The sequence below is a fragment of the Argentina silus genome (genome assembly GCF_951799395.1).
Source record: "Argentina silus genome assembly, chromosome: 12".
Classification (NCBI taxonomy): domain Eukaryota; kingdom Metazoa; phylum Chordata; class Actinopteri; order Argentiniformes; family Argentinidae; genus Argentina; species Argentina silus.
The window spans coordinates 2299908-2324907 of NC_139666.1; the positions used below are offsets into that span (position 1 = coordinate 2299908).

The 25000-nt window shown below is 48.4% G+C and overlaps 2 protein-coding genes across 2 annotated transcripts in view; both read left to right on the plus strand.

Annotated features, from left to right (window-relative positions):
* Positions 1–13318, plus strand: part of trpm2 (transient receptor potential cation channel, subfamily M, member 2) — a gene marked incomplete at both ends in the record, with an annotated part of 19139 nt that extends 5821 nt beyond the window's left edge. Inside the window, 24 exons of the mRNA XM_083682036.1 lie at positions 21–123; positions 1268–1392; positions 1639–2013; positions 2241–2381; positions 2865–2997; positions 3903–4048; positions 4381–4493; positions 5863–5964; positions 6153–6378; positions 6689–6807; positions 6931–7063; positions 7483–7654; positions 8049–8229; positions 8816–8997; positions 9530–9662; positions 10157–10244; positions 10352–10439; positions 10656–10816; positions 10906–10967; positions 11472–11558; positions 11672–11750; positions 12147–12248; positions 12451–12567; positions 13193–13318. Coding sequence (XP_083538162.1) covers positions 21–123; positions 1268–1392; positions 1639–2013; positions 2241–2381; positions 2865–2997; positions 3903–4048; positions 4381–4493; positions 5863–5964; positions 6153–6378; positions 6689–6807; positions 6931–7063; positions 7483–7654; positions 8049–8229; positions 8816–8997; positions 9530–9662; positions 10157–10244; positions 10352–10439; positions 10656–10816; positions 10906–10967; positions 11472–11558; positions 11672–11750; positions 12147–12248; positions 12451–12567; positions 13193–13318 — 3294 coding nt within the window. The remainder of the gene's footprint in view (positions 1–20; positions 124–1267; positions 1393–1638; positions 2014–2240; positions 2382–2864; positions 2998–3902; positions 4049–4380; positions 4494–5862; positions 5965–6152; positions 6379–6688; positions 6808–6930; positions 7064–7482; positions 7655–8048; positions 8230–8815; positions 8998–9529; positions 9663–10156; positions 10245–10351; positions 10440–10655; positions 10817–10905; positions 10968–11471; positions 11559–11671; positions 11751–12146; positions 12249–12450; positions 12568–13192) is intronic.
* A 1200-nt stretch (positions 13319–14518) lies between these two features.
* The window catches only part of map3k13 (mitogen-activated protein kinase kinase kinase 13), a 35218-nt gene continuing 24736 nt past the window's right edge, over positions 14519–25000 (plus strand). The window contains exon 1 of the mRNA XM_083682360.1: positions 14519–14576. The gene's annotated coding sequence lies outside the window, so the exon portion shown is untranslated. The remainder of the gene's footprint in view (positions 14577–25000) is intronic.

The window sequence follows — 25000 nt, forward strand, 5'->3', positions numbered from 1 at the left end:
ATATTGATGTTTTATGTCAGATTCAAGACATCATCAGGATGCCCCAGCTGCTGACGGTGTTCCGCATCAGTGAGGACAAGCATGGTGATGTGGATGTGGCTATTCTACAGGCACTGCTCAAAGGTAGCACACACACACACGCACACACACCGCGCATGCACGCACACACACACGCACGTACGCACGCACGCACTACATGCAGGCAAACACACACACACACACACGCACGCACGCACGCACGCACGGACGCACACACACACGCACGCACGGACACACACACACACGCACGCACGGACGCACGCACGCACGCACGCACGCACGCACGCACACACGCACGCACACACACACACACCGCATGCATGCACACACACACCGCACGCACACACTGCACGCACGCACACACACACACACACACACATACAGAACAGAGTCTCAGAGGAACGAGTGATTCCTAGTGCTTCATCAAAACGTCGGAAAAGTGTCTACTCAGAAAGCAATTTTCAGTCTTTGAAACCCTAGACTCCTATTCACACTGTCCACAGTAGACAACTGAGTTTGAGATTACTCTCAGAACACTCAGACAAAGACGACCTGTAAAACTACACTGGAGCGAAGTCACATTCATCATCATCAGAGACTTTAGAGTGCTTCGTATCCGCTCTCAGACTCATCATGATCCCCCAAAATTACCAACCAAACTCATTTATCCCAAACTTAATGCATTCTGTTTGATGCATTACTGCTCCAGTGTTCGTTAATGTAATGCATAATGGTCAAGGCCTTCTACATCATTTGGGTCAAGAGCTGTAAATCTGCAAACTCATCACTTTTTCATCCTCCACTTTAGCAGGGATGGTTTTCATATTGATTTGTATAAGTTGTTACCTGCTTGCAAAGGAATGTCTAGAGACAGAAACCATTCAGGATTTTTTCCATTATCACCATCATCGGGGCCAGGAGTTTTTCTTTTACACATGACCTGTCCGGCTGAGCTTTAAGGTATGAACAGGGCCCAAAGGGTCACAAGGTCAGGAAAATTACCTGGCCCCAGTCTTACAACATAGCCCTACAGTTAGTTAGTGTGTGTCCTACTGTATCGGAAATGGTTTGGAACCACTCAACAAACAATCAGTAGCCCAAGATTCTGAAAACAGGTCCTCAAGCTCATGCCTAGGCTTTAGCTTAGCGGTCTAAAGCGCATGTCTTCCACAGGGAAACCTGGGTTCGAACCCTGGTCGGTCACACTTGTTTGTGTTTCCCCCGCCAGCCTCTAGGAGCAGCGAGTCTCTGGGGGGAAGGGAGAGCTGGGAGAGGCAGCTGGAACTGGCCGTGGCCTGGAACCGGGTGGACATTGCAGAGAGTGACATCTTCACAGAGGAGAGCCAATGGAAGGTGGGCCTCCATGTCCTCGACCAGTCACAATGCAACAGGGCAAACTCCATATCCACTCACACAACACACAGCAACTTAACACAAAAACAAAAACCACACGACACATGATCTTTTCAAAGGCTGCGTCTCGGATGTTAAGTTCGCTGACCATAATAAAGGATCAGGAAAATAAACGGACGTGTCTGTCCATCCATCCATCCATCCTCACCTCTGACTGGGTGCTGTGTTCTCCTCTCTCCAACCCAGTCCAGTGACCTCCACCAGGCCATGTTCTCAGCCCTGGTGGGCCACAAGCACCAGTTTGTCCGCCTGCTGCTGGAGAACGGGGTGTGTCTGAGACAGTTCCTCCAGGAGGACAGCACCCTGTGTGACCTCTACGCCCAGCTCCCCAGCTGCTTCTTCCTACGCAAGCTGGCCAAGAGAGTCCAGAAAGACAAGTGTCTCAGGGGTCAGGTGTTGGGGGCCAGGGGTCAGGTCAGCCCGCGGGGAGGGAAGAGCATCTCCCTCAGACACGTGTCCGATGAAGTGCGCCACCTGCTGGGCCGTTTCACCCAGCCCCTCTACCCCCTTCCCTCCAACCGGTCCCGCTTCGAGATGCCCAGGGGGGACGTCACTGTGACAGTGAGTATTTGGACTGTTAAGAAAGGTAATTAAAGTTTTGGATCTGGTGCCTGGAGTTTTTCCGAACCATGTGTGATCTGTCCAGGAAAAACACTGGGGTCCTAGATGTAGGCTATAACTAGGATCCGTATACCTAGAGGTTTTTCCTTGTCTTGGCAGGTGGTCAGGAAAAATCATATATCATATCATGTCCACTGATCCACAACATTTCCCCCCCCCGATGTTAGTTGTCATCGAAAGGAGGGACGGAGCCCCGGTCCTCAGACAGAGACAGGGGGACAGAGGCGCTCAGGGACCCCGTCAGAGACCTGTTCCTCTGGGCTATCCTCCAGAACAGGAGGGAGCTGGCTGCGATCGCCTGGGAGCAGGTACACTTACAGTACCAGTCAAATGTTTGGGCACACCTTGCCAAGAGTGTGCAAAGCTGTCATCAAAGCAAAAGGTGGCTACTTTGAATAATCTAAAATATAAAACATATTCTGGTTTGTTTAACACTTTTTTGTTTGCTAAATAATTCCATATGTGTTCCTTCATAGTTCTGATGTCTTCAATCCTCTCCTACAACTATGATAGTCATTTCATACATGTTCAGCACGATTACAGATGGGCAGTTGGCACAGATCTGGGACCAGGCTAAATCTGCAGTACTCTGTTGTGTGTTTGTACTATCTGCAGTATGCTAGAAACTGAACTGTAGTGTGTGTGGTGTGTGGTGTGTGTGTGTGGTATGTGGTGTGGTGTGGTGTGGTGTGGTGTGGTGTGGTGTGGTGTGGTGTGGTGTGTGTGTGTGTGTGTGTGTGTGTGTGTGTGTGTGTGTGTGTGTGTGTGTGTGTGTGTGTGTGTGTTTGCAGTGCCAAGACTGCATGTCTGCAGCTCTGGCAGCCAGTAAGATCCTGAAGAAGCTGGCTCAGGAAGGAGAGGTCGAAGGGGAAGACGCGGAGGAGATGAGGGAGCTGGCCGATCAGTATGAGAAGCACGCTGTCGGTAGGCATCAGGAGAGCAACCACGCCTCGTCTGTCGTGAGCAATGTAACGGTTGCCTGAGTCAATAAACTTGACTGGTAGTACCTCCATGATGTTAGCCAGAGTTGACTTCGTTGACTTTCTTATTGGTGAACACAAACAAAGTTGAATGATTTGTTGATCTACTCTGTTGAGTGTGACTGGTGGTGGCCGGTATGTGGAAGCAAAGTCATTGTAAGGTCCAACCAACCAACAAGGCGCCTCTCCACATCTGGCAAATAACGTCTAATGTCTCACCTACTGTTTTTAACTGCCTTTTATCACCAAATGATGGCTGTGTGCCCCAGGGTATCTACCAGGGGGCTGTCTGCCCCAGGGTATCTATCAGGGGGCTGTGTGCCCCAGGGCATCTATCCTTATTCTGTTCCGTGTATTACGATGAGCCATCCTCTGATTTCTCCCTCCCTCCACCAGCCTCCCCTGATACAGTATGCTGTAGATGTGGTCTGGGAGTGGTCCTGTCCTGTCCTGTCCTGTCCTGTCCTGTCCTGTCCTGTCCTGTCCTTTTCCTGTCCTGTCCTTTTCCTGTCCTGTCCTGTCCTGTCCTGTCCTGTCCTGTCCTGTCCTTTTCCTGTCCTGTCCTGTCCTGTCCTGTCCTGTCCTGTCCTGTCCTGTCCTGTCCTGTCCTGTCTTGTCCTGTACAGTATGTGTCTGGTGTGTATTCAGTCACCAGTCATCTCCACATTTCCTTCCTTTCTCTAGCAATGTGACCGCCGACGGCACCTGTTCTCATCAAAGGTTCTACTGACGATGACTGTTATATAGTTGACTTGCTTCGACAAATGTAATTATTGTGAGTCGCTTTGGAGAAAAGCGTCGACTAAATGACTCAAATGTAAATGTAACATTTGTAAACGTGTCTCTCAGGCGTGTTCAGTGAGTGCCACAGCTGGGACGAGGAGCGGGCCCAGAGGCTGCTGGTCCGGACCTCTCCCTCCTGGGGCAGTACCACCTGCCTGAGGCTGGCTCTGGAGGCCGACAACAAGAGCTTTGTGGCCCAGTCAGGGGTTCAGGTACTCTATAGTCAGGGGTTCAGGTACTCTATAGTCAGGGGTTCAGGTACTCTATAGTCAGGGGTTCAGGTACTCTATAGTCAGGGGTTCAGGTACTCTATAGTCAGGGTTCAGGTACTCTATAGTCAGGGTTCAGGTACTCTATAGTCAGGGGTTCAGGTACTCTATAGTCAGGGGTTCAGGTACTCTATAGTCAGGGGTTCAGGTACTCTATAGTCAGGGGTTCAGGTACTCTATAGTCAGGGGTTCAGGTACTCTATAATCAACGGCCCAGGTGCTCTATAGTCAGGGGTCCAGGTACTCTATAGGTACTATTCTGTGTCTCTGCCCAGGCCCTGCTGACTCAGATCTGGTGTGGTGAGTTGGCGGTGACCAACCCAGTGTGGAGGGTTCTGCTCTGCATGCTCTTCTTCCCTCTGATCTACACAGGCTTCCTGGCCTTCAGGTGAGCGGCGCCATCTGCAACTCACTGTGTTACAATGGTGTTACTGTGGTATAACTGTGGTATTATGATGGTACAACTGTTGTATTATGATGGTATAACTGTTGTATTATGATGGTATTATGATGGTATAACTGTTGTATTATGATGGTATAACTGTTGTATTATGATGGTATTATGATGGTATAACTGTGGTATTATGATGGTATAACTGTTGTATTATGATGGTATAACTGTTGTATTATGATGGTATTATGATGGTATTATGATGGTATAACTGTGGTATTATGATGGTTTAACGTTGTATTATGATGGTATAACTGTTGTATTATGATGGTATAACTGTTGTATTATGATGGTATAACTGTTGTATTATGATGGTATTATGATGGTATAACTGTGGTATTATGATGGTATAACTGTTGTATTATGATGGTATTATGATGGTATAACTGTGGTATTATGATGGTATAACTGTTGTATTATGATGGTATATCTGTGGTATTATGATGGTATTATGATGGTATATCTGTGGTATTATGATGGTATAACTGTGGTATTATTATGGTATTACTGTGGTATTATGATGGTATAACTGTGGTATTATGATGGTATATCTGTGGTATTATGATGGTATAACTGTGGTATTATGATGGTATTATGATGGTATAACTGTGGTATTATGATGGTATATCTGTGGTATTATGATGGTATAACTGTGGTATTATGATGGTATATCTGTGGTATTATGATAGTATAACTGTGGTATTATGATGGTATAACTGTGGTATTATGATGGTATAACTGTACAACATGATGCCATTAGCAACCATTAGCAATTGAGAGAATTTCCAAATCATTGTTTTGGTTAAATATGAGATCTTTAGGGCTTAGCTTGGATGAAGAGAGGAGGGTGGAGAGTTAGCTGCAATTTATTCAGCTACCACATGGTGGCAGTAAAGCTCTATGATCAAATAATTTGCATGTTGTTTGTACTTGGTAGTGAATCCAATATTATATATGCAGGGCAAGGAGTGTGTATGAATAACAATAATAATAAACTTTATTTATATAGCACCTTTTTAAAACAATGTTACAAAGCGCTTTGCAAGTAGATAAAACAGATATACAAATAAAAACAAAAATATAAGTAGAAACAGTAAAACACAACACATTAAAAAGAATAAGGGCAGCATCAGTAAAAATCCTCGTCTATAAAAATGGGTTTTAAGAAGATATTTAAAAGAGAATACTGATCTTGCCAGCCTACCATCCTCAGGCAGGTCCTTCTAGAGTCTAGGGGCCCTAATGGCAAAGGAATAGGTATGGCTATGTTTGGATGGGTACGGTAATGTCCCCCTCTGTTCCCCAGGCGTGACGAGGCCATCCACCGAGAGAACGAGAGGAGTAAGGAGATGATCGACATGATCGTGACAGGGAGTTCAACTGACGCCAGAGGAAAATATCAGGTCCCGTGAGTGTGGAATCAACATTTTACCACCTGAAGTGCCTGTCACGCTTTAAACAGAGTATATGTTGAACATATCTATAGATAGAGAGAGGTTATAGAATATGCATCATTTAATGGCTTTATGCTGAGTCAGAATTGTTGAAACTCTCAACTGACCCCTGACCCCTGGCCATCGCCCCCTCCTCCCTCAGCGACCCCCCCCACGCGACGCCCCTGAAGCCTCTGTCCTGCTTCTCCCGGCTGGTCGGCCTCTACACCTCCCCTCAGGTCAAGTTCTTCTGGAGCATTGTGTCCTACTTCGCCTTCCTGTGGCTGTTTGCCATGGTGCTGATGATCGACTTCCAGCCCACGCCCTCCTGGAGGGAGATCCTGCTCTACGCGTGGCTGGTCTCCCTGGTGTGTGAGGAGGTCCGACAGGTCAGAGAGATGAAACGCAGAGTACACACACACACACACACGCACACACACACACACACACACACACACACACACACACACACACGCGTACGGATGCATGCACAAACATGTGTATGCATGCACACAGATATAAACACACCCACACACACACACACACACACACACCGCTGAGGCATCTCTACAGGGGGGCCTCTCTTCTCCTCTTTCACTTTTCTTACCTCTCTACAGTGAGAATTGTTTACCACAGTATGAGGTAAGACGTTTACACTAATGTGACTGTTCTGGTTTCCTCTGTCCTCTTTGCACTCAGCTGTTTCATGACCCTGATGGATTTGGCTTTCGTAAGAAAGCCGAGATGTACATCAACGACCTGTGGAATGTTCTAGACGTCTTGTCCATCCTCCTCTTCATCGCTGGCCTGGCGTGTAGGTAAGCGTCCTCTGGTTTGGAATTAACCCCCATCCCGTCACATTTTAATCTGGGATTTACAATCTGGACAATTCCCAGTACACAAACTCCTGTGTTGCTCATGTCAGCTCGTCTGTCCTGTAGGCTGACCACGCAGGAGTTCTATGCTGGTAAGGTCATCCTGTGTTTAGACTTCATCATCTTCTGTCTGCGACTCATGGCCATTTTCACCATCAGCAAAACCCTGGGGCCCAAGATCATCATAGTCAGGAGAATGGTGAGACCATAACAAAGAAACACAAACAAACAACTGTTTTATTACCCCCCCTCCGCCCCAACACTAACCCTACCCCCCCCCAACCCTAACCCTACCCCTACCCCCCCCCCCCAACCCTAACCCTACCACCCCCCCCTCCCCCAACCCTAACCCAACCCTAACCCTACCCCCCCCCCCCCCAACCCTAACCCTACCCCCCCCCCCCAACCCAAACCCCCCCACCAAGACAAGACAACATGCAAACCCCCAGGGAGAACAGAGCTCTGGGCACAGGGTCAGCCATCTCAGAAAATCTAAGTAAAAAACCTTGACGATGTCCTCTTGGCCTAATGGTAGACGCTTATGTCTTCTCTGTGGGAGACCCATGTTCAAACCCCATTGTTAAGGTTAAGTAACGGTGCTGGTTGTCTTTTCTCCAGATGACGGACATGTTCTTCTTCATGTTCCTCCTGAGCATCTGGGTGGTGGCCTACGGCGTGGCCAAGCAGGGGATCATCATCCACAACGAGGACCGGCTGGACTGGATCGTCCGTGGAGCCGTCTATGAACCCTACCTCATCATATTTGGGAACGTGCCGACTAACATCGACAGTGAGTTCAACTGGTGTGAAATACTGGCCCTGTGTAGACTGTAGAGAGAATAGGAGCTCTCCTCTGAAGATGTCGGGTGAAATACTGGCCCTGTGTAGACTGTAGACAGAATAGGAGCTCTCCTCTGAAGATGTCAGGTGAAATACTGGCCCTGTGTAGACTGTAGAGAGACTCACACACACACACACACACCCACACACACACACACACACACACACACACACACACACACAGACTCACACACAGACACAGACTTATAGACTACATGGTAAATTCAAATGGCATGTGTCCACCATGGCTAAGAACACACCCGCCGTGTGTGTGTGTGTGTGTGTGTGTGTGTGTGTGTGTGTGTGTGTGTGTGTGTGTGTGTACCCGTGCCCGTGCATGCCAGATGCCCACTTTGACATTGGCATGTGCAGCGTGAATGGGACTGACCCTCTGAAGCCCAAGTGCCCAATGCTCGACCACAACAAGATGCCAGCGTTTCCAGAGTGGCTCACTATCGTCATGCTGTGCGTCTACCTGCTGTTCGCCAACATTCTGCTGCTCAATCTGCTCATCGCCATCTTCAAGTGAGTTCCCTGACAGTCTCCTTCCATCTGTTGTCACGTTTGAGAGGAAAACTGGGTTTTGGCCCCATCCTCAGACCCTCACTACTATCAAAATATAACATTCACTGTGGAATTTCAAAGATGTTGATGCGGATGTTGAGGTCTAGTTTTAGGTAGGTCTGCTTTTTTAATTGTTGTTGTGTCTTAACTTATTTGGATTATGGTTTTCTTGTATGTTTCACTGGAAGTTTATTGAGATTTTTAAATGCACTCTATATACAGTACCAGTCAAAAGTTTGGACACACCTTGCCAAGAGTTGTCATAAAAACAAAAGGAGGCTACTTTGAAGAATCTAAAATATAAAACATATTCTTTGTTTGTTTAACACTTTTTTGTTCACTAAATAATTCCATATGTGTTCCTTCATAGTTTTGATGTCTTCAATATGAATCTACAATGTAGAAAATAATAAAAAATAAAGAAAAACCATTGAATGAGAAGGTGTGTCCAAACTTTTGACAGGTACTGTACATTTTGATATGATTTGATTATAATTTAATATTACCTACCACATATTTGACTCTTTCACACTCTGCCCTCCCTTAGCTATACGTTCCAGGAAGTTCAGGACAACACCGACACCATCTGGAAGTTTCAGAGATATGAGCTCATCAGGGAGTACCACAGCCGCCCGGCCGCGCCCCCGCCTTTCATCTTCCTCAGCCACCTGCTCCTCTTCATCAGACGGGTGTTGCTGCGCAGACCCCCCCTCAGCCACAGCCAGTTCAGTGAGTGTGCCACACCTACAGGGGGCGTGTTCTTGGTTCTAGCCCAGCTTGGTCCAGTGTGGTCCTCTGTGGCTCGGTTGGTAGAGCATGGCGCTAACAACGCTTAGGTCGTGGGTTCGATCCCCGCTGGGACCATATACACTGAAATGTATGCACTCACTGCAATGTAAGTCGCTTTGGATAAAAGCGTCAGCTAAATGGCATATATTATATATATAGAGTGTACCACACCTACAGGGCGCGTGTTCTTGGTTCTAGCCCAGCTTGACCACACCTGATTCAGCTAACCAGGGGTTTGTTGACTAGTTGAACGGGTGTATCAAAGCTGGCAAAACGGTACAAAATAGTACACATCATCAGGACCCCCAAGGAATGGGTTTAGGAGGCGCTAGCATAAGATAGCGTAGCCCCACAACCTGTCAATCAGGCCCTTTATCTTCTGTGGATATGGCTTTAAACTGTTAACTGGCTGTTAACCTTAACTAGCATTTCTTGTGGTATGATTTCCCTCCGCTCTTGTCTTACTGCTCAGGGGAGGAGCTGCCTCAGGCGGAGGAGGAGGAGCTGTTGTCCTGGGAGGCCTTCATGAAGGATAACTACGTGGTCTCCGCCCGCCAGGAGCAGAAGGAGAGTGTGGAGCGTCGCATCCGGGACACGGCAGAAAAGTACGTAATCGTGACCTCCATCAGTATGGAGGAGACTTACATCTCATGTTGAGGTTTCTTTTTTTTTTCTTTCTTTTTTTTCAATATGTTTTATGTTTTTTCTGCTTCATTGGGATAGAGACAGTAGAGGTTGACAGGAAGGACGGGAGAGAGAGGAGGGATGACATGCAAGATAGGTCGAGGGTCGGAATCGAACCAGGAACCTTGCGATTACGTGGCATGCGCATTAGTGTGCTACGCCACCAAGCACCCCATGTTTAGCTTTTTACGCTGCATAAAGTTTGCTTCAGCTGTACCTTCTACGGTTGTAACCAGGTCACCAAACTATTCCTGCCTTGGCCAACTTGTCGCCGCTGTGTCCACCGTTGATTTACGGAGAAGCAGTGTGGTACTTGCACTAGGACACGAATAAACGTTGAATAAACAAACAAGGTTGGTTATTCAGTCTGGTCGTTTGTTTGTTTGTCTGTTTGTTTGTCTGTTTGTTTGTTTAGAGTTGGCACCATGACAGAGCTGTTGGAGAGAGAGGACGCCGCAGGGTCTGTTGCCATGGCAAAGAGGCTGGACCGATTGGAGGAGCAGGTTCTGACCCGCTGATCTGTTTGCTGACAGCTCCAACTAGTTGTATTGCCCCGATCGATTGAAGTTCTTAACCTAACCTGGGACAACTCCTCTCACTCTCTTCACAGGTCTCCCAGTCTGCCAAAGCGTTACAGTGGATAATAGACACTCTCAAAGCTCAGGGGCAACAGCCTAAAGAGGAAGCCCCCCTGCAGTGTGAGTTCCTGAATTCATTACGAAAGAACAACAGAATCATTGATTTCCCGCCTTGCTCGCAGCGTCAGATTGATACTAGTTCTCTTGACAAGCGTGTGTCAAGGCCCACTCTGAATATTCAACATTTTCACATAATTAAAAGCCAGATTCATCCTCAGCCTCCAGCCTTGGTTAAATCCACCATCTTTTGCCTTTGTTCCGTCAACCCTTCTCCAGCCTCGTCATCACGCACCTTCTCTGAGAACGAGCCCGCTGAGCCAAGGGGACAGGAGGCAGACAGAGAGAAGACCCAGTACCACGTCATCGCCCGGCAGCTCCAGTACCCCGGCAGCACTGTGACCCGCTTCCCTGTGCCAGAGGAGAAGGTGCCCTGGGAGGTGCCTGACTTAAATTACCCCGGGAAAGTTGTTGAGTTGAGGAGGCTTCAGTCCTGGATTTTTCATTGGCATTATCTCTTCTTTTCCAGGTGGTCTTTGCCCCGTATATGCCCCGTGTTCATCATGGAGAGAGTGAGGAGCAGATAGACGGGTAGGTCTTTTATAGATAAGGCCATGTTATAATTTTAACCGCTCGGGCAGTTTAAAGTTTTGATTAAGGACCTCTTTGTTGAAAAATGTGTTGTTGTTTTTTTTGTTGTGTTTTATTGTGTTGTAATTTTATATGTGTATTATGTATTATTGTAAACTGTGTGTGTGCAGGGCTCCCTTGTAAAAGAGACCTTGGTCCCTGCTAAAATAAAAGTTAATAAAAAAAATAGGTTAAATAAAATTATAGTTGACTTAAGCAATGCCCCTATTTAGTGCAGTAATGCGTCACACTTTACATTAAGTTGTTGTAGTAACACTACAATTAATTCATCATTTAATCTCAATTTCTTTTTTCCTCACAGGTCTATAGAGTCCACCTCTATAGACAATTACAGGTACAGTGACACCTGAAAACACTGACTAGCATCTTACACTGTGTGTGTTGACCATTCAGGGTGTGTTAGTTGCCAATAACCCCTCATGTTTTCGCTAACCCCCGTTTTAGGAACCCTGGAGGGAGGACAGGGATGACGGGGATAGGAGCACTGGGCTGTCTGGGCCCAAATCTGATTCTGGACCCAGTTCTCACACGGTAGGCCCGCACCACAGCCCTACGAGCAGCTGGAGGAGACAACTCTCTAAACGGACATGATGATGGATTTGTGCAGTTTTGCTTTAAATCGCTTCTTGTACGTGTGTTTCCAGTTGGCGTGACGGTGAGAAGTCGGCTTTGGAGTTCCTGGCCATTTGGGACGAGAGTAAGGGGCAGTGGGCGCTGCCAGGGGTGAGTCCAGGTGGGGCAGTGGGCGCTGCCAGGGGTGAGTCCAGGTGGGGCAGTGGGCGCTTCCAGGGGTGAGTCCAGGGGGTGTTCTGGATGTGTACAGTGCGGGGTTCCACTGGAGCCTTCTAGAACCCTTCAGGATTCAGTGTGCTTCTATTTTTAACTAGTTTTTTCTTTTTTTGTGTGTGGACATTTTCAGTTATTTCACAATTGAAATCACACATTTTATCCAATTATTTTAACACTGCCCTCCAACCACCCACCTGCGTAGTCCCTCACCCTCCATCCTTCTGTGTGCTTTTATGAAAGTTTTTACATGGATGGCAAAAGATACAAGATTGCACATCATAGCAAGTAACATGGTATTAACGTGATATTACATTCAATGCCTGCCTACAGGGTCCTGTCCAATCAGACGAGCCCCTGCCAGAGAGGTTAGAGAGCATTGTGGGCAAGAAGCTCTATGAGAAGATAAAAGTCAAGGTGGTTGACGGAACCAAGGTAAACATGTTCAGCACAGACATTACTAGATGACTGCCGATTTTTACAAGTAGCTAAAAGTGTGAAATGTTCATTTTTGCGTCAAAGCACCCGCTGTACTGTAATCGCGAATGATAACACTCACAGAGAGACAGGTGTGTTATTGAAGATGTCACAGGTTTGGGCTGTGCTCCAGTGGATAGCTGCTGTGATTCTGTTTCAGGTGTATGAGGGATACGTGGATGACTGCAGGAACACAGACAGTGCCTGGGTGGAAACCACAGTCCTAAACCTTCACCTGGACAGAAGAGGTTTGCTGATGGCCGACCTGAACCGTGTGGTGAGAACTTGCATTATTGACCATAATGAGACGTATGTTTCAATCATAAATATCCACCTCCGGTCTAATGTAAATATGCACCTCTGGTCTAATGTAAATATGCACCTCTGGTCTAATGTAAATATTCACCTCTGGTCTAATGTAAATATGCACCTCTGGTCTAATGTAAATATCCACCTCTGGTCTAATGTAAATATGCACCTCTGGTCTAATGTAAATATCCACCTCTGGTCTAATGTAAATATCCACCTCTGGTCTAATGTAAATATCCACCTCTGGTCTAATGTAAATATGCACCTCTGGTCTAATGTACAACGCTTGGCATAGAGTATCAGTGGTGGCTTGCTTTTCAAAGCTATTATGAATGTCCTTTTCATGCAAGAGAAGGTGTGTGTGTCTGTGTGTGTGTGTGTGCCTGTGTCTGTGTGTGTGTGCTCTAACAGTCTCCCTCCTGAGACCATATTCACAAAGCGTCTCAGAGTAGGAGTGCTGATCTGAGATCAGTTTTGCCTTTTCAGATCATAATGAATTCGACTGTATGGACAGGGGGCGAGACCTGGTCATAGATCAGTATTCCTACCCTGAGACACTTTGTGGACACATGCCGTGTTCTCTGTCCCCTCAGGCGGAAAGCAGCCTGGGGTCTGCTGAGGTGGTCCAGTGGCAGGAGGTGAGCAGCAGGACGCTGCTCTGTTCATACCAAAGAGACGCTTTACGAAGAGTGGCTGAGCTGCATCACTGGCACTTCTGAGGCTCCGAGCCGCCAGCAGGACGAGGCACGGTGCCGGGTCCACTTCTCCTCACTGACAAACGCTCCGCTGCAACGCACAGCCCGACATGAAGATTGTAGAGAAAGAGGACACACAAGCCATATTGAAGGACGATATGAATATTGCAATGTACTCTTGTAATGTACTGTACTGTTGTAATGCTGCACCTATTTATGTGATATTAACTGGAACAAAATTAGAGACTCTATTGAGCCTTGGAACACTTGGAGCTGAGCCAACCCTTATTTGTGCATCACCACCTCCCATCCACACACCAACTGAACCACGTTCTGTCCTGTGTTCTTGAATGGTGTGCAATTGGTGCACACACCTTTACCCTGGTTCACGTGTACAGGTGAATATACAGTACACACATGTATGTTACATTTCAGGTAAACCGGTCTCATCTTATTCACCAATTAATGAGTCACCCTGACGCCTTAATTAGAGCCCCATTTGACTAATTTCCGCCTAAAAACGAGACCCAAACTACACTGCTTATAACATGATCAGATGCAAAAGCAGGTTGCCATTTGATAGGTAACACCTCGAAGTTGTGTGTGGATATGCTCAGGTCATAGTTCAGAATAACATACATACACAATAACTCATGACAAGGAGATAAAGTAATCAATAATCAAATTAAAAATCAAATTAAAGTAGAATGTGGGACCAGTGATGCCCGTCTGGTTTAGGAGGATAAGACAGTCGTCTCTCTGTTGTTGACGTGCTGCCTCGCAGGGCAGTTTCGGAGCGGAGCTCTGCTCGCTCATTGGTTCAGGGAAGGTGGCCCGACTGCAGTATCGGTCTCACACCCTCCTGAAACCCTCCTGAAACCCTTCTGTCGCTCAAACACACGTCGGTGAAGGAAATGATGAGTTACGGTAAAAGGTAAACACGCATCCTGGCTGTGTTTGTGTCTGGCTAGGATATACTTCTCACTTCTAATAGCCCTGGAAATAAATACAGGAGGCTGAGAGAAATTGCGGAATAAAGCCATGGTTTTACAGTACGGACGTTCCTATCCCGAGATGGAAGTCACTGTTGAGGTTTAGAGAGAAGCGGAGTAAAGACGTGATCGTCCCTCAGCCTGCCCGGTGCGGCTCGCGGACGGTCGGGAGGTCGGTAACGTACAGGTGTACCGGGCCGACGACCAGGAAGTGACGTCGATGCTCAGCAGACTTGGATTAAACCATTATCTGACGGTAAACACGGAGCTCCGCGCGGCCGCGACAAACGGTACCGTACCACCAACATTAAAGAAATAACATTAACCGGCGAGATGTAATAGTTCATTCTAACCTTTCACAGCTGTGCACGGTTTTTGGGAGAACATTTTGGTTCAACTGTAGATGTTAGATATATGTAATGAGCGGAGACGTGGCTGTGGATTATCTGTGTTCGGTGGAGGCTGTGCGATGTTTCTGTTTGGACAGTTTGTCTTTTTATCAAAGGCCTATTCAGGAAAATATGTTGAATACAATTGTATTAAACAAAACGATATTAAGCTTCTATAGTGGTTGTGGTGTTGAGGTGCTTTTTGAACATTATTTCAATTGCAAACGCCGGGTGGTTTTATGTGCCGGGTCGGACAGAGAGCGTGTGTGTGTGTGTGTGTGTGTGTGTGTGTGTGTGTGTGCGCGCGCGCGCGCGCATACTGTCGTATTAAATGGACATTATGCAACTAAATGGAAAGTGCCTGTTATTCCACTTCCTTGATCGATCAAATCAGAGCCCTGAATATTTCTTATCATGCATTTATTCCTCCGGTCGAGTTTAATATTAGGAGAGGAAATTAATCCAACAAATTAATATGTGCAATTGTAATGGGGAATATCAATGTGACTCTCGGCACAGATGGCAGTATTTATACTTATGAGTTTTGACACAGTTAAACGTACATGATACGTTGCAATGTTATATAACTTTCAACGAATGTTATTCGAGTCAGAGGTAGTTACTGTAGATGATGATGGTTACAGAATAGGCAGGACTGTAAGAGGTCAGTTAAAGGCCAAAGCTTTTACAAAAAGCACTTGACTTGCCTTTTTTCATCATCCCAGTTTATTGCTGTGGTTTAAATAGGGATTAGTGTGATGTCCTCCGGGCAGGCCCTGGATGGGACATCTGGTTGAAATACTGAGTTTGCTTTTGGAGAATGTGTTCTGTTGCGTTGTGCTGCATTGTGTTTTTCTGTATCCCTCCGGTCATCTTTGCGAGGCTGCCGCGTTGCCTCCGTGTCACTCTGAGGGATCTGGTTGGAAACACATGCAGCTTGGTAATGCTCTAGCATTTGTTTTGTACTTGTGGGGTGAAAGGCATCCGCATTGTCCTCCACTGAACAGGACGACTCCTTTTAAAACGATCTAATATTCATAGACCATGTCTAATTAGAAGTTACGCATTTATGAGAAGACAGGCTAAACTCTCCTCTGAATCTTTCGCTCCGATTTCATGTTGTGACAGTGACGGCCATGGAAACCAGAGTGCGTGTGATGTCTGGTTACTGGATGCTGTCGGGAGAGCAGCATTGTCTTCCCTCCATTCTGCTGAGTGGGACATTTCCAGTAAGTGTCCACGTGTGCCACTAATGAGTGGCGGCTCGCCTGCTGTCCGTCTCTGGTGTGTGGAGCAGGGTGCAGTGTGTGGAGCAGGGTGTCTCTGGTGTGTGGAGCAGGGTGCAGTGTGTGGAGCAGGGTGTCTCTGGTGTGTGGAGCAGGGTGCAGTTACAGGTCACTGAGCAATCAGCCAAATGTACCCCGCAAACCGCCTCCGCGGCTGCACTTCCCCGGCACAGAACACACAGGAACACACTCATCCAACCCCCTATAGGAACACACTACACTCACCCCACCCCCTATAGGAACACACTCATCCAACCCCCTATAGGAACACACTACACTCATCCCATACCCTATAGGAACACACTCATCCCACCCCCTATAGGAACACACTATACTCATTCCACCCCCTATAGGAACACACTACACTCATCCCATACCCTATAGGACCACACTCATCCCACCCCCTATAGGAACACACTATACTCATCCCACCTCCTATAGGACCACACAGTCCAGCAGCTCTCACTGGGGATTGGTTAAGAGCTGTCTGAATCAGAAGTAGCCTTCATGTTGCCAAGGCTCAATGTATCAGATGAATATGCATGTTTCTCACAGCCATGGACCCTCTCTGGTTATTCCTGGTTACTTTCTGCTCTTCGACAGTGACAAGGTCCCAAAAAAAAGAGTTTCGCTTAGCATGATACGGTTGCATGGCAACCTGTTTGTCCAGTTGTCAAGGGAACCAGTGTATCTGAGCTATCAGTCCGGGGCAGAACAGCAAAAGTGACATTAGAGGGTTGACGGGGAGGTGGGGAGGTGGGGGTGGGGGGGTGGGGGGGAGAAGTTGGCTTGGGTACAGAATCTTGTATTTATGTAATTTTACATGTGATGGCAGCATGGCCTGATCTCTCTAATCCCAACCCTGGAGAGGACTCTGGTTTTGGGTTTCATATTCATAGATGGAATAGAACTTCTGAGGCGTTGTCAGCTTCTGAGGCACTATGATAATGCTGGGTTTCATTCTAGCTATCTGTTGTCTTATTTACACCTAAATCTTATATATATATATATATATATATATAAAATACAGAGAGACAGCAATCATCAATCAGTCATATTTTACAGTTATGTAGTGTTATTGTCTAACATATGTGTCAGAGTATCAGACCTCTGGCTGTGTCAGGTCCATCATTCACACCTACAGTCAGGACATACGTGGAGAAGTGGACCAACGGTCGCGGTTTACCGTGATATTAACGGTCGCGGTTTACCGTCTTATTAACGGTCGCGGTTTACGGTCTTATTAACGGTCACGGTTTACCGTGTTATTAACGGTCGCGGTTTACTGTGATATTAATGGTCGCGGTTTACTGTGATATTAATGGTCGCGGTTTACCGTCTTATTAAAGGTCGCGATTTACGGTCTTATTAACCAGTAATGAATCAGTCGGTGTCACACACAGTGAGACAGACACCACAAGGATGTGTTTGTTTGTTTGTTTGTGATTGGGTGTAAATACCATATAATACCCCTGTGTTATTAAATGTGTAGCAGCTGTCCCAGATTAGCTTGTGTGTTGCTGTACTGTACAGTGTGTTCTGTACTGTATGTTCACCTTGTGCAAAAACTGATCCTGAAACGTAGTTGAGCGGAAAAAGCCAAACAACAGACAAACCCTGAAAGGGTGATGTGAGCATGAATGCCTCTCTCTCTCTCCTTCAATCTCTCTCCTTCTCTCTCCTCTCTCTCTCTCTCCCTCCTCTCTCTCTCTCCTCTCTCTCTTTCTCTCTCTCTCCTTCTCTCTCCTCCTCTCTCCTTCTCTCTCTCTCTCTCCTCTCTCTCTCTCCCTCTCTCCCCCTCTCCCTCTCTCCACCTCACTTATTTCTCCCCCCCAGAGCTCTCTCTCCCTCTCTCCCATCTCTCCCCCCCTCTGCCCCCAAAGGCCCTCTCTTCCTCTCCCCTCCCCTCCCCTCCCCTCCCCTCCCCTCCCCTCCCCTCCCCTCCCCTCCCTGCAGAGTGACATTTCTGTAATGACCCTGTCAGAGCAGTGCTCTGCAGGGCCTGGCTGTCCTACTGGGCTGTGGATCCTGGGCCGCTCACACTGGGAGGCCGCTTCAGATGTACATGAGACCTAAATGCCAGTCCTGACGAATACCCTCCGTATTTCTTGGCCTTTCCATTGGACATTCTGGAGCCGGAGTTCTTCTCTCAGCCAATGGGTGATTGGGCAGACCTACAGTGGGCCAGGCTACAGATAACCCTGCTCATGCGTTGCCTATTTCAGGATGTCACCGCTGAGAAGTGGGTTAAGGCTCAGAACTCATTCTCGTTGAAGCGGTTCTCCGGGTCGGTGCTGTAACTGTACCGCACGTGTCACCTGCTCTCCACACCCCAGGACGCCTCAAGTCAGGCTTCATTTGAACCTTTTTTGCTTGAAGCCTGTACAGTCCATGTTTCAGACATGCTTTGTCCTATTGCTCTGTGAAGTGAATGGACCAGCCATGTGTGTGCAGACTTGGATTTTCTGATGCGTTTCGAGGATGTGTGTGTGTGTGTGTGTGTGTGTGTGTGTGTGTGTGTGTGTGTGTGTGTGTGTGTGTGTGTATATGTGTGTGTGTGTGTGTGTGTGTGTGTGTGTGTGTGTGTGTGTGTGTGTGTGTGTGTGCGTGCGTGCGTGTTTAAAGGCTCTGTGCTGCACTCTTATGATTCCAGAGCTGAGCTTCTATAATTACCCCAGCCTGCAGCACCTCATGGGGAGAACATTAACACACACGAGTGGAGAGGCAAGAAGCACAGGCACAAGTCACCCAGGCAGGCGTGTGTGTGTGTGTGTATATGAGTGTGTGTGTGTGTGTATATATATGAGAGTGTGTGTGTATATATATATGAGTGTGTGTGTGTGTGTTTATATATAGTGTGTGTATATGGGGGGGCGGGGCTTGAGCGTTGAGCATCACCATTCTCCCCGTCTGTTCCATCATGACTGAGCGTGTCACCCTCAACTCTCCCCCCCAGCAGTCAACCAGCAACATGTGCAGCCGCATCTTTCTTCCTCTCCACCCCTCCACGGCCATCCCCTGCTTCTCTTTAATCCCTCTCTCCCTCTACATTAACTTCCCTCTCATTCTCACAGCCCCCCCCCTCCCCTCTCACCCACCCCCCCTTTGATCTGGAGGCAGCAGAATGTGGGCCGATATTCAAGACACACAACGTTATCTCCTGTGGCCATCTGGAGCTTTCTGTTGATGTGTCATTCTGCCGGTGATTACAATAGCCGGGTTCATAATTGGACGCACAGCAACATCTGAGCCCGTGTAACGTTCGTCGTTATCCCGAAAACGCGGCACGCAATCTCAAAAATGATGATGTGGATTGTCAGGTGACGCGGTGTGGGGAGTGGAGGCAGCGGTTTCCTCTGTTTCCCCCTGCGGTTTAGTCAGAGTTCATGACTGGGGAGGTTTGTTGTTGTGGACTGATTCCCCAGGGAGTGGTTAGCAGCCGTTGCTGCCTAAGTCCCTCAGAGGCTTGTTTGATGAGGCCAGGACAGGCCGTCTCTGTGGGCACTGGAGTTTCACAACAGATAGAAACAGCCTGCTCCTCCATCAGCCAGCCCTGCCTCTCCTCCATCCATCCATCCATCCATCCAGACTATCATATCTGATCTCCATCCACTCATCCATCCATCCGTCCATCCATCCATCCAGACTATCATACCTGCCTTCCTCCAACCAACCAACAACCAACCCTACCTTCTCTATCCAACCAACCCTGTCTTCCTCCAACCAACCAACCCACCAACCAACTCTGAGAGCTTTCACCAGAAGCAGTCAGCGTTCTGCCACACCCCTGCAAACTACGCAGATCAAAACAGATGTGGACTGAATCTGAGCCAATCATAGAACACCTCAATCTGAGTCGGTGATTGGACCTCCAGTTGGTTGTACATCTGAGTGAGGGTCACTTCCTGAACCGGAACACCCATAGGCAGTTTCAGGGCGGAAATCTTTCCCTGGTCTCTCTATCGACGCTTAAGTCCTGGAAACCAGGCGAATCGCCTCATTAGAGGAAGTGTCATTATAGGCTTTGGGAGTGGTGCGTCTGGGGCCTCCTAGAGAGTCTTTGTTGTTGTTCGACGGTGTGTGGATGTGTACATGTCCTCAGCTTACTGTAGGCCTTTGTTTTGCGTGTGTGTGTGTGTGTGGTGTGTACTGTACTGTGTGTGATGGCAGACGGGGAAGGTAAGCTCCCTGAGCCTGTGTGGGGTGATGACGGCTGGTCTCTTATTCATGCAGGGGACACTGGAGCTGTCAGCACGGCTGTTCCGCTGCTGGTCAAATAGTAATGAGGCCGTGTAACAGAGCTGGGCCAGTGTGGCTTACAGCCCAGCTGGACTGGTTGGAGGGTAGGGCACATGGAGCCCTGTCTGTCTGCCTGCCTGTCTGTCTGTCTCTGTTTGTCTCTGTGTCTGTCTGTCTGTCTGTCTGTCTGTCTGTGTCTGTCTGCCTGCCTGCCTGTCTCTCTGTCTTGTCCTCCCTCTCTCTCTCTCTTGTCCTCCCTCTCTCTTCCTCTCCTCTGTCCATTCATCAGACTCCCTGTGGTAAACTCGTGGCTTGGAGGTTATGTGGCCAACACTAGCTCTCATATACCTACTGTCCTCTCCTGAAGGTTGCGGGTTCGAGTCCCACCCTGGCCTCTTCTGTTGTGTCATCATCTCCCTCTCATCTGTCTTCCTGCTCTCTCAATAACACGTCTTTGTTTTAAGAGGAAGGAGGAGGAGGAGGAGGAGGAGTGGAATGTCCACACTCCTTAAAGAAAAACAGAACCAACCACACATCTGTTGGTGCTTCTCCTACGGCAGGGCGCGGGCTCGGAGGGCTGGTGTTTACGCGAGCGACCTGGCCCTGCTGTTCTGTATGGATATGAGCGCGTGATCTCCTGAACTTTGGAGTTTGAGTCATAATCCTGAAGCATGCAGACAAGCTGAGCAAACAGGACTAATACTCCTGCCTGGTGTGGTGGTGGTGTGGTGGTGGTGGCCTGGCCCTGAACTCTGCTTGGCCATGTTCAACCACTGTGCTCTCTTCAGGGAACTCCCGTGTGTGTGTGTGTGTGTGCCTGTTATCGTGTGTGTGTGTGCCTGTTATCGTGTGTGTGTGTGCCTGTTATCGTGTACGTGCGTGTTATCGTGTGTGTGTGTGTGTGTGTGTGTGTGTGTGTGTGTGTGTGTGTGTGTGTGTGTGTGTGTGTGTGTGTGTGTGTGTAGTGGCAGCATAATTTATCTTTGCACAATAACACCATGGTAAACTGCTCATTTGGAATGGCAGCACAGTGTAATGACAGTGTTTTCTTGGGGGGTAATTTTGTATCATCATCATCATCAAGACCCCATAATCTGTCCGGTTTTTATAGGTCCACTGCATTTAGTCCTCTCACTGAGAGTAGAAAGCTGAAATGTTTGTTTACGTGGAGTAGCTTATTCTGTCTCCATAGAGGATGACTAATACTGGGACTGTTGGGCTTTGCTGTGCAAAGCTGCTTCTCTAGTGGTGGGTGGAGGAGTGCTTAGGAATCCATCTCAGAGAAGAGCTTTTGTCCATATTAGATGTAAACCTCCATTTCTAGCACATTCTTCAGCCTCTAATGGACGTGGGCCAGTGGTATTGAATGGGCTGTGTCCTTGGCCATCTGTGCTGTGACTCATTTGAATGTAATTTCATGCCATTTATAGAGTGAGTCAGGAGAGGGCTGCTTTAGGTTTGGGGGTATCAGGCCCCTGCTCCTGTTCCCCTCTGGGGTGTGGCCCGAGGGGACAGATTCGGCATACTGCCCCCCCCCCCCCCCCAAATCACCACACATGCACACCCCTCCTCCCCCCAGGGCTCCACACACCCCAGAGGTTTGGCTTTTAAATGGGAGGCTGGAGCATCTGTTCATACGCCCCCCACCCTCCTCCTTCCTAATCGTCGCTTCCCACTCCCCCCTCTGCCCCCCTCCCCTATCCTCCCTCTCCCCCTCTGCCCCCCTCCCCTATCCTCCCTCTCCCTCTCTGCCCCCCTCCCCTATCCTCCCTCTCCCTCTCTCCCTGTCTCACCCCTCTGCCCCCCTTTCCTCTCCTCTCCTCTCTCTCCCTCTCTCCCCCCTCTCTCCCCTCTTTCCTCTCCTCTCTCTCCTCCCTCTCCCCCTCTCTCCCCTCTTTCCTCTCCTCTCCTTCTCTCCCCCACAACCACAACCACCTTTAATCTTGTTTGAGAAATGCAGTCCTACTGCTGCCTGGGTGCTTCAGTGTTGATTAATACTGTACACTGTCAGAACCAACACCGGGACTTGGAACATCAAATGTTTTGTAGGTCTTGTTATGTCAACCCTCGGGTCTCTGTGTGTGTGTGTGTGTGTGTGTGTGTGTGTGTGTGTGTGTGTGTGTGTGTGCAGGTGAGGTGCCATTGAGGGTCTTGGGATATGCCCATCTCCCACCTGACAGGTCAGTCAGTGTCTTCCAGTGCTTTGACTCGAGTCAATCTGCACCACACACAAATATGCACACACACACACACCCGCACACACACAAATGCACATGCACACACACAACAAATATTGTCCCATTGTGGCTTTGCATTTCACTTACCAGTTTAATCTGCTTCAAGCCTTTATAGAAACACCAAACGATACTCTGAAAAATACTCTGAAAGATACTCTGGAAGATACTCTGAGACACCAAAACAGATGCTCCATTCTGTCTAACCTAAATTCTGTCTCCTGCTGTGCATCTGCCTGACTTGGTGGGCTTTAATTGTGTGTTTGTGTGTGCGTGCGTGCGTGCGTGCGTGTGTGTGTGTGTGTGTGCGTGCCTGTGTGTGTGTGTGTGTGTGTGTGTGTGTGTGCGTGCCTGTGTGTGTGCCTGTGTGTGCGTGCGTGGTTAAGTAAAGTGATGGTGTTTCAGCTCAGATTAGGGAGGGAGACAGACAGACAGACAGACAGACAGACAGACAGACATCAGTAAAACGACCTCAGGGGGGAGGGGCGTGCCTGTTAAGTACCGCCAGATGACCTTTGGTTCCACTCATCACGTCGTAAAAACACGGCATCATGACCTGACGTGCTTGGTCTTCTACGCCTCCGTTTCGGTAAGACTTTAAACAAAGGTGCCCTTTTATAAAGGGTTTATAAATGGTTTATAACTCATTTACGCACAGCCTCCTGAGACGTATTCCACTCTGCAATAATGTGGCCTTCTTCTCCGATTCTCTCTGTCAAGTCTAACTGGTCCATCTGTGCTCATGATCATGTGTGTGTCTTTGATCAGTCTCTGTTTCAGTGTCAGTCTGGAGGCAGAAACAGGACTGCGCTGCGTGTGTGTGTGTACCTGTGAGGGGACGTGGATTGTGCTAGAACAATGCCGTCTCTGGGCTATTAATAGTCCATTGATGTCTGAAAGAGGGTTTTTGAATCCAGAAATGCAGATACAGGCATTGAGATGACATGACAGGCAGATACATCTGTGTGTTGAAGCTTGTGTTGATGGTCAAGGTCACTGCCCTGTGACCCAGAGGAATCACATGACTCTCACGCTCATGACGCCTGTGTCCCGCCGTTCTAGCCGACGTCTGTTCAGTAGCAGTTAGCCTTCAACCCTGCTGCAAGAGCAGATTGCTGTACTATTACAGGACTATACCTGGCGTGGTCGACAGTGACACAGACTGAAGGCTAACAGAGCTTAGCTTGAGGCTCACAGTAAGCAATTTATGGCTAGGCTAAGCTATGTGCTAAATGTGCTAAGCTAAGCTATGTGTTAAGCTATGTGCTGACTGTGCTAGGCTAAGCTATGTGCTAACCGTGCTAGGCTGCTAGCCTGGTCCTGTATGGAGGTGATGGGAACGTGTGGATGGGGGAGGAGGTGTCTGTGTCTGTGTGTGTCTGTGTCTGTGTGTGTGTGTGTGTGTGTGTGTGTGTGTCTGTGTGTGTGTGTGTGTGTGTGTGTGTGTGTGTGTGTGTGTGTGTGTGTGTGTGTGTGTGTGTGTAAGCAGGTTAAGCCTACTTGGTTACGGCGGGTATTAAACCTGGCCGCTTATTCATCAGAACCAATCGGCTGGCCCGGCCGCTGACGCAGAAATGATGAACCTGATAAAGGGCCAATTGTCTGAGGGGGTTTCGCTCGGGCGCCAGCACAATAGCTCCTGCAGGATTTAGTTATAAATAGAAAACTGGATGAAAAAAAACCCCAGTTGGAGTCTAAGTCGCCGTTCTCTGACGTTGTTGAACAGGAGAGGAGGGGTATACTGACGTTGAAACAAACACAATTGGATTTTTCTTCCGCATTTCTACAAGCAGACCTAGTTATATAGAACCATGCCTGGACACCACCACCACAGCCCAAGTGCTGTTCTTCTCGGCTGGTGTCGAAATAAGACACCCCCTCCCTCAGCCCCCACCCCTGGAGCTGTGACTGGTGTCTGTGTGAGGCCCCTCCCTCCCCCCTCCCTGTCTGCCTCAGGCCCCTCCCCCCTCCCTCCCTCTCTGCGTCAGGCCCCTCCCCCCTCCCTGCGTCAGCCCCCCCCCCCCCTCTCTGCGTCAGGCCGGCTCCATTCATGAAAAGTATGACGTGAGCAACACTCCTCAGACTCCGCCCACTCTCAGGCTCTCCGACGCTGCAGGATTCAGTAGGAGGAATCTCTCTCTCTCTCTCTCTCTCTCTCTGTCTCTCTCTCTTCCTCCCTCTCTCTATCTCTCTCTCCTCCTGTGGTTCGGTCCTGCCGGCCGTCTCCCTGGGCTGAGGAAGGACCATGCATCTGAGCTCTGTCAGCTGTGAGTAATGTGGTGCAGTGCTGCTGTCTCTCTCTAACCTGTGTGTGTGTGTGTGTGTGTGTGTGTGTGTGTGTGTGTGTGTGTGTGTGTGTGTGTGTGTGTGTGCGTGCATGAGTATTAATGTTTGTGTCTTTCTGTGTGTGTGTGTGCATGAGCGTGTGTGTGGGTGTGTGTTTGTGTTTGTGTTTGTATGTGCGTGTGCGTGTATGCGCGTCTGTGTGTGTGTGTGTGTGTGAGTGAGTGTTTTTTGTCTGTAGCAGCCTACGTATGTGTGTGTGTGTGTGTGTGTGTGTGTGTGC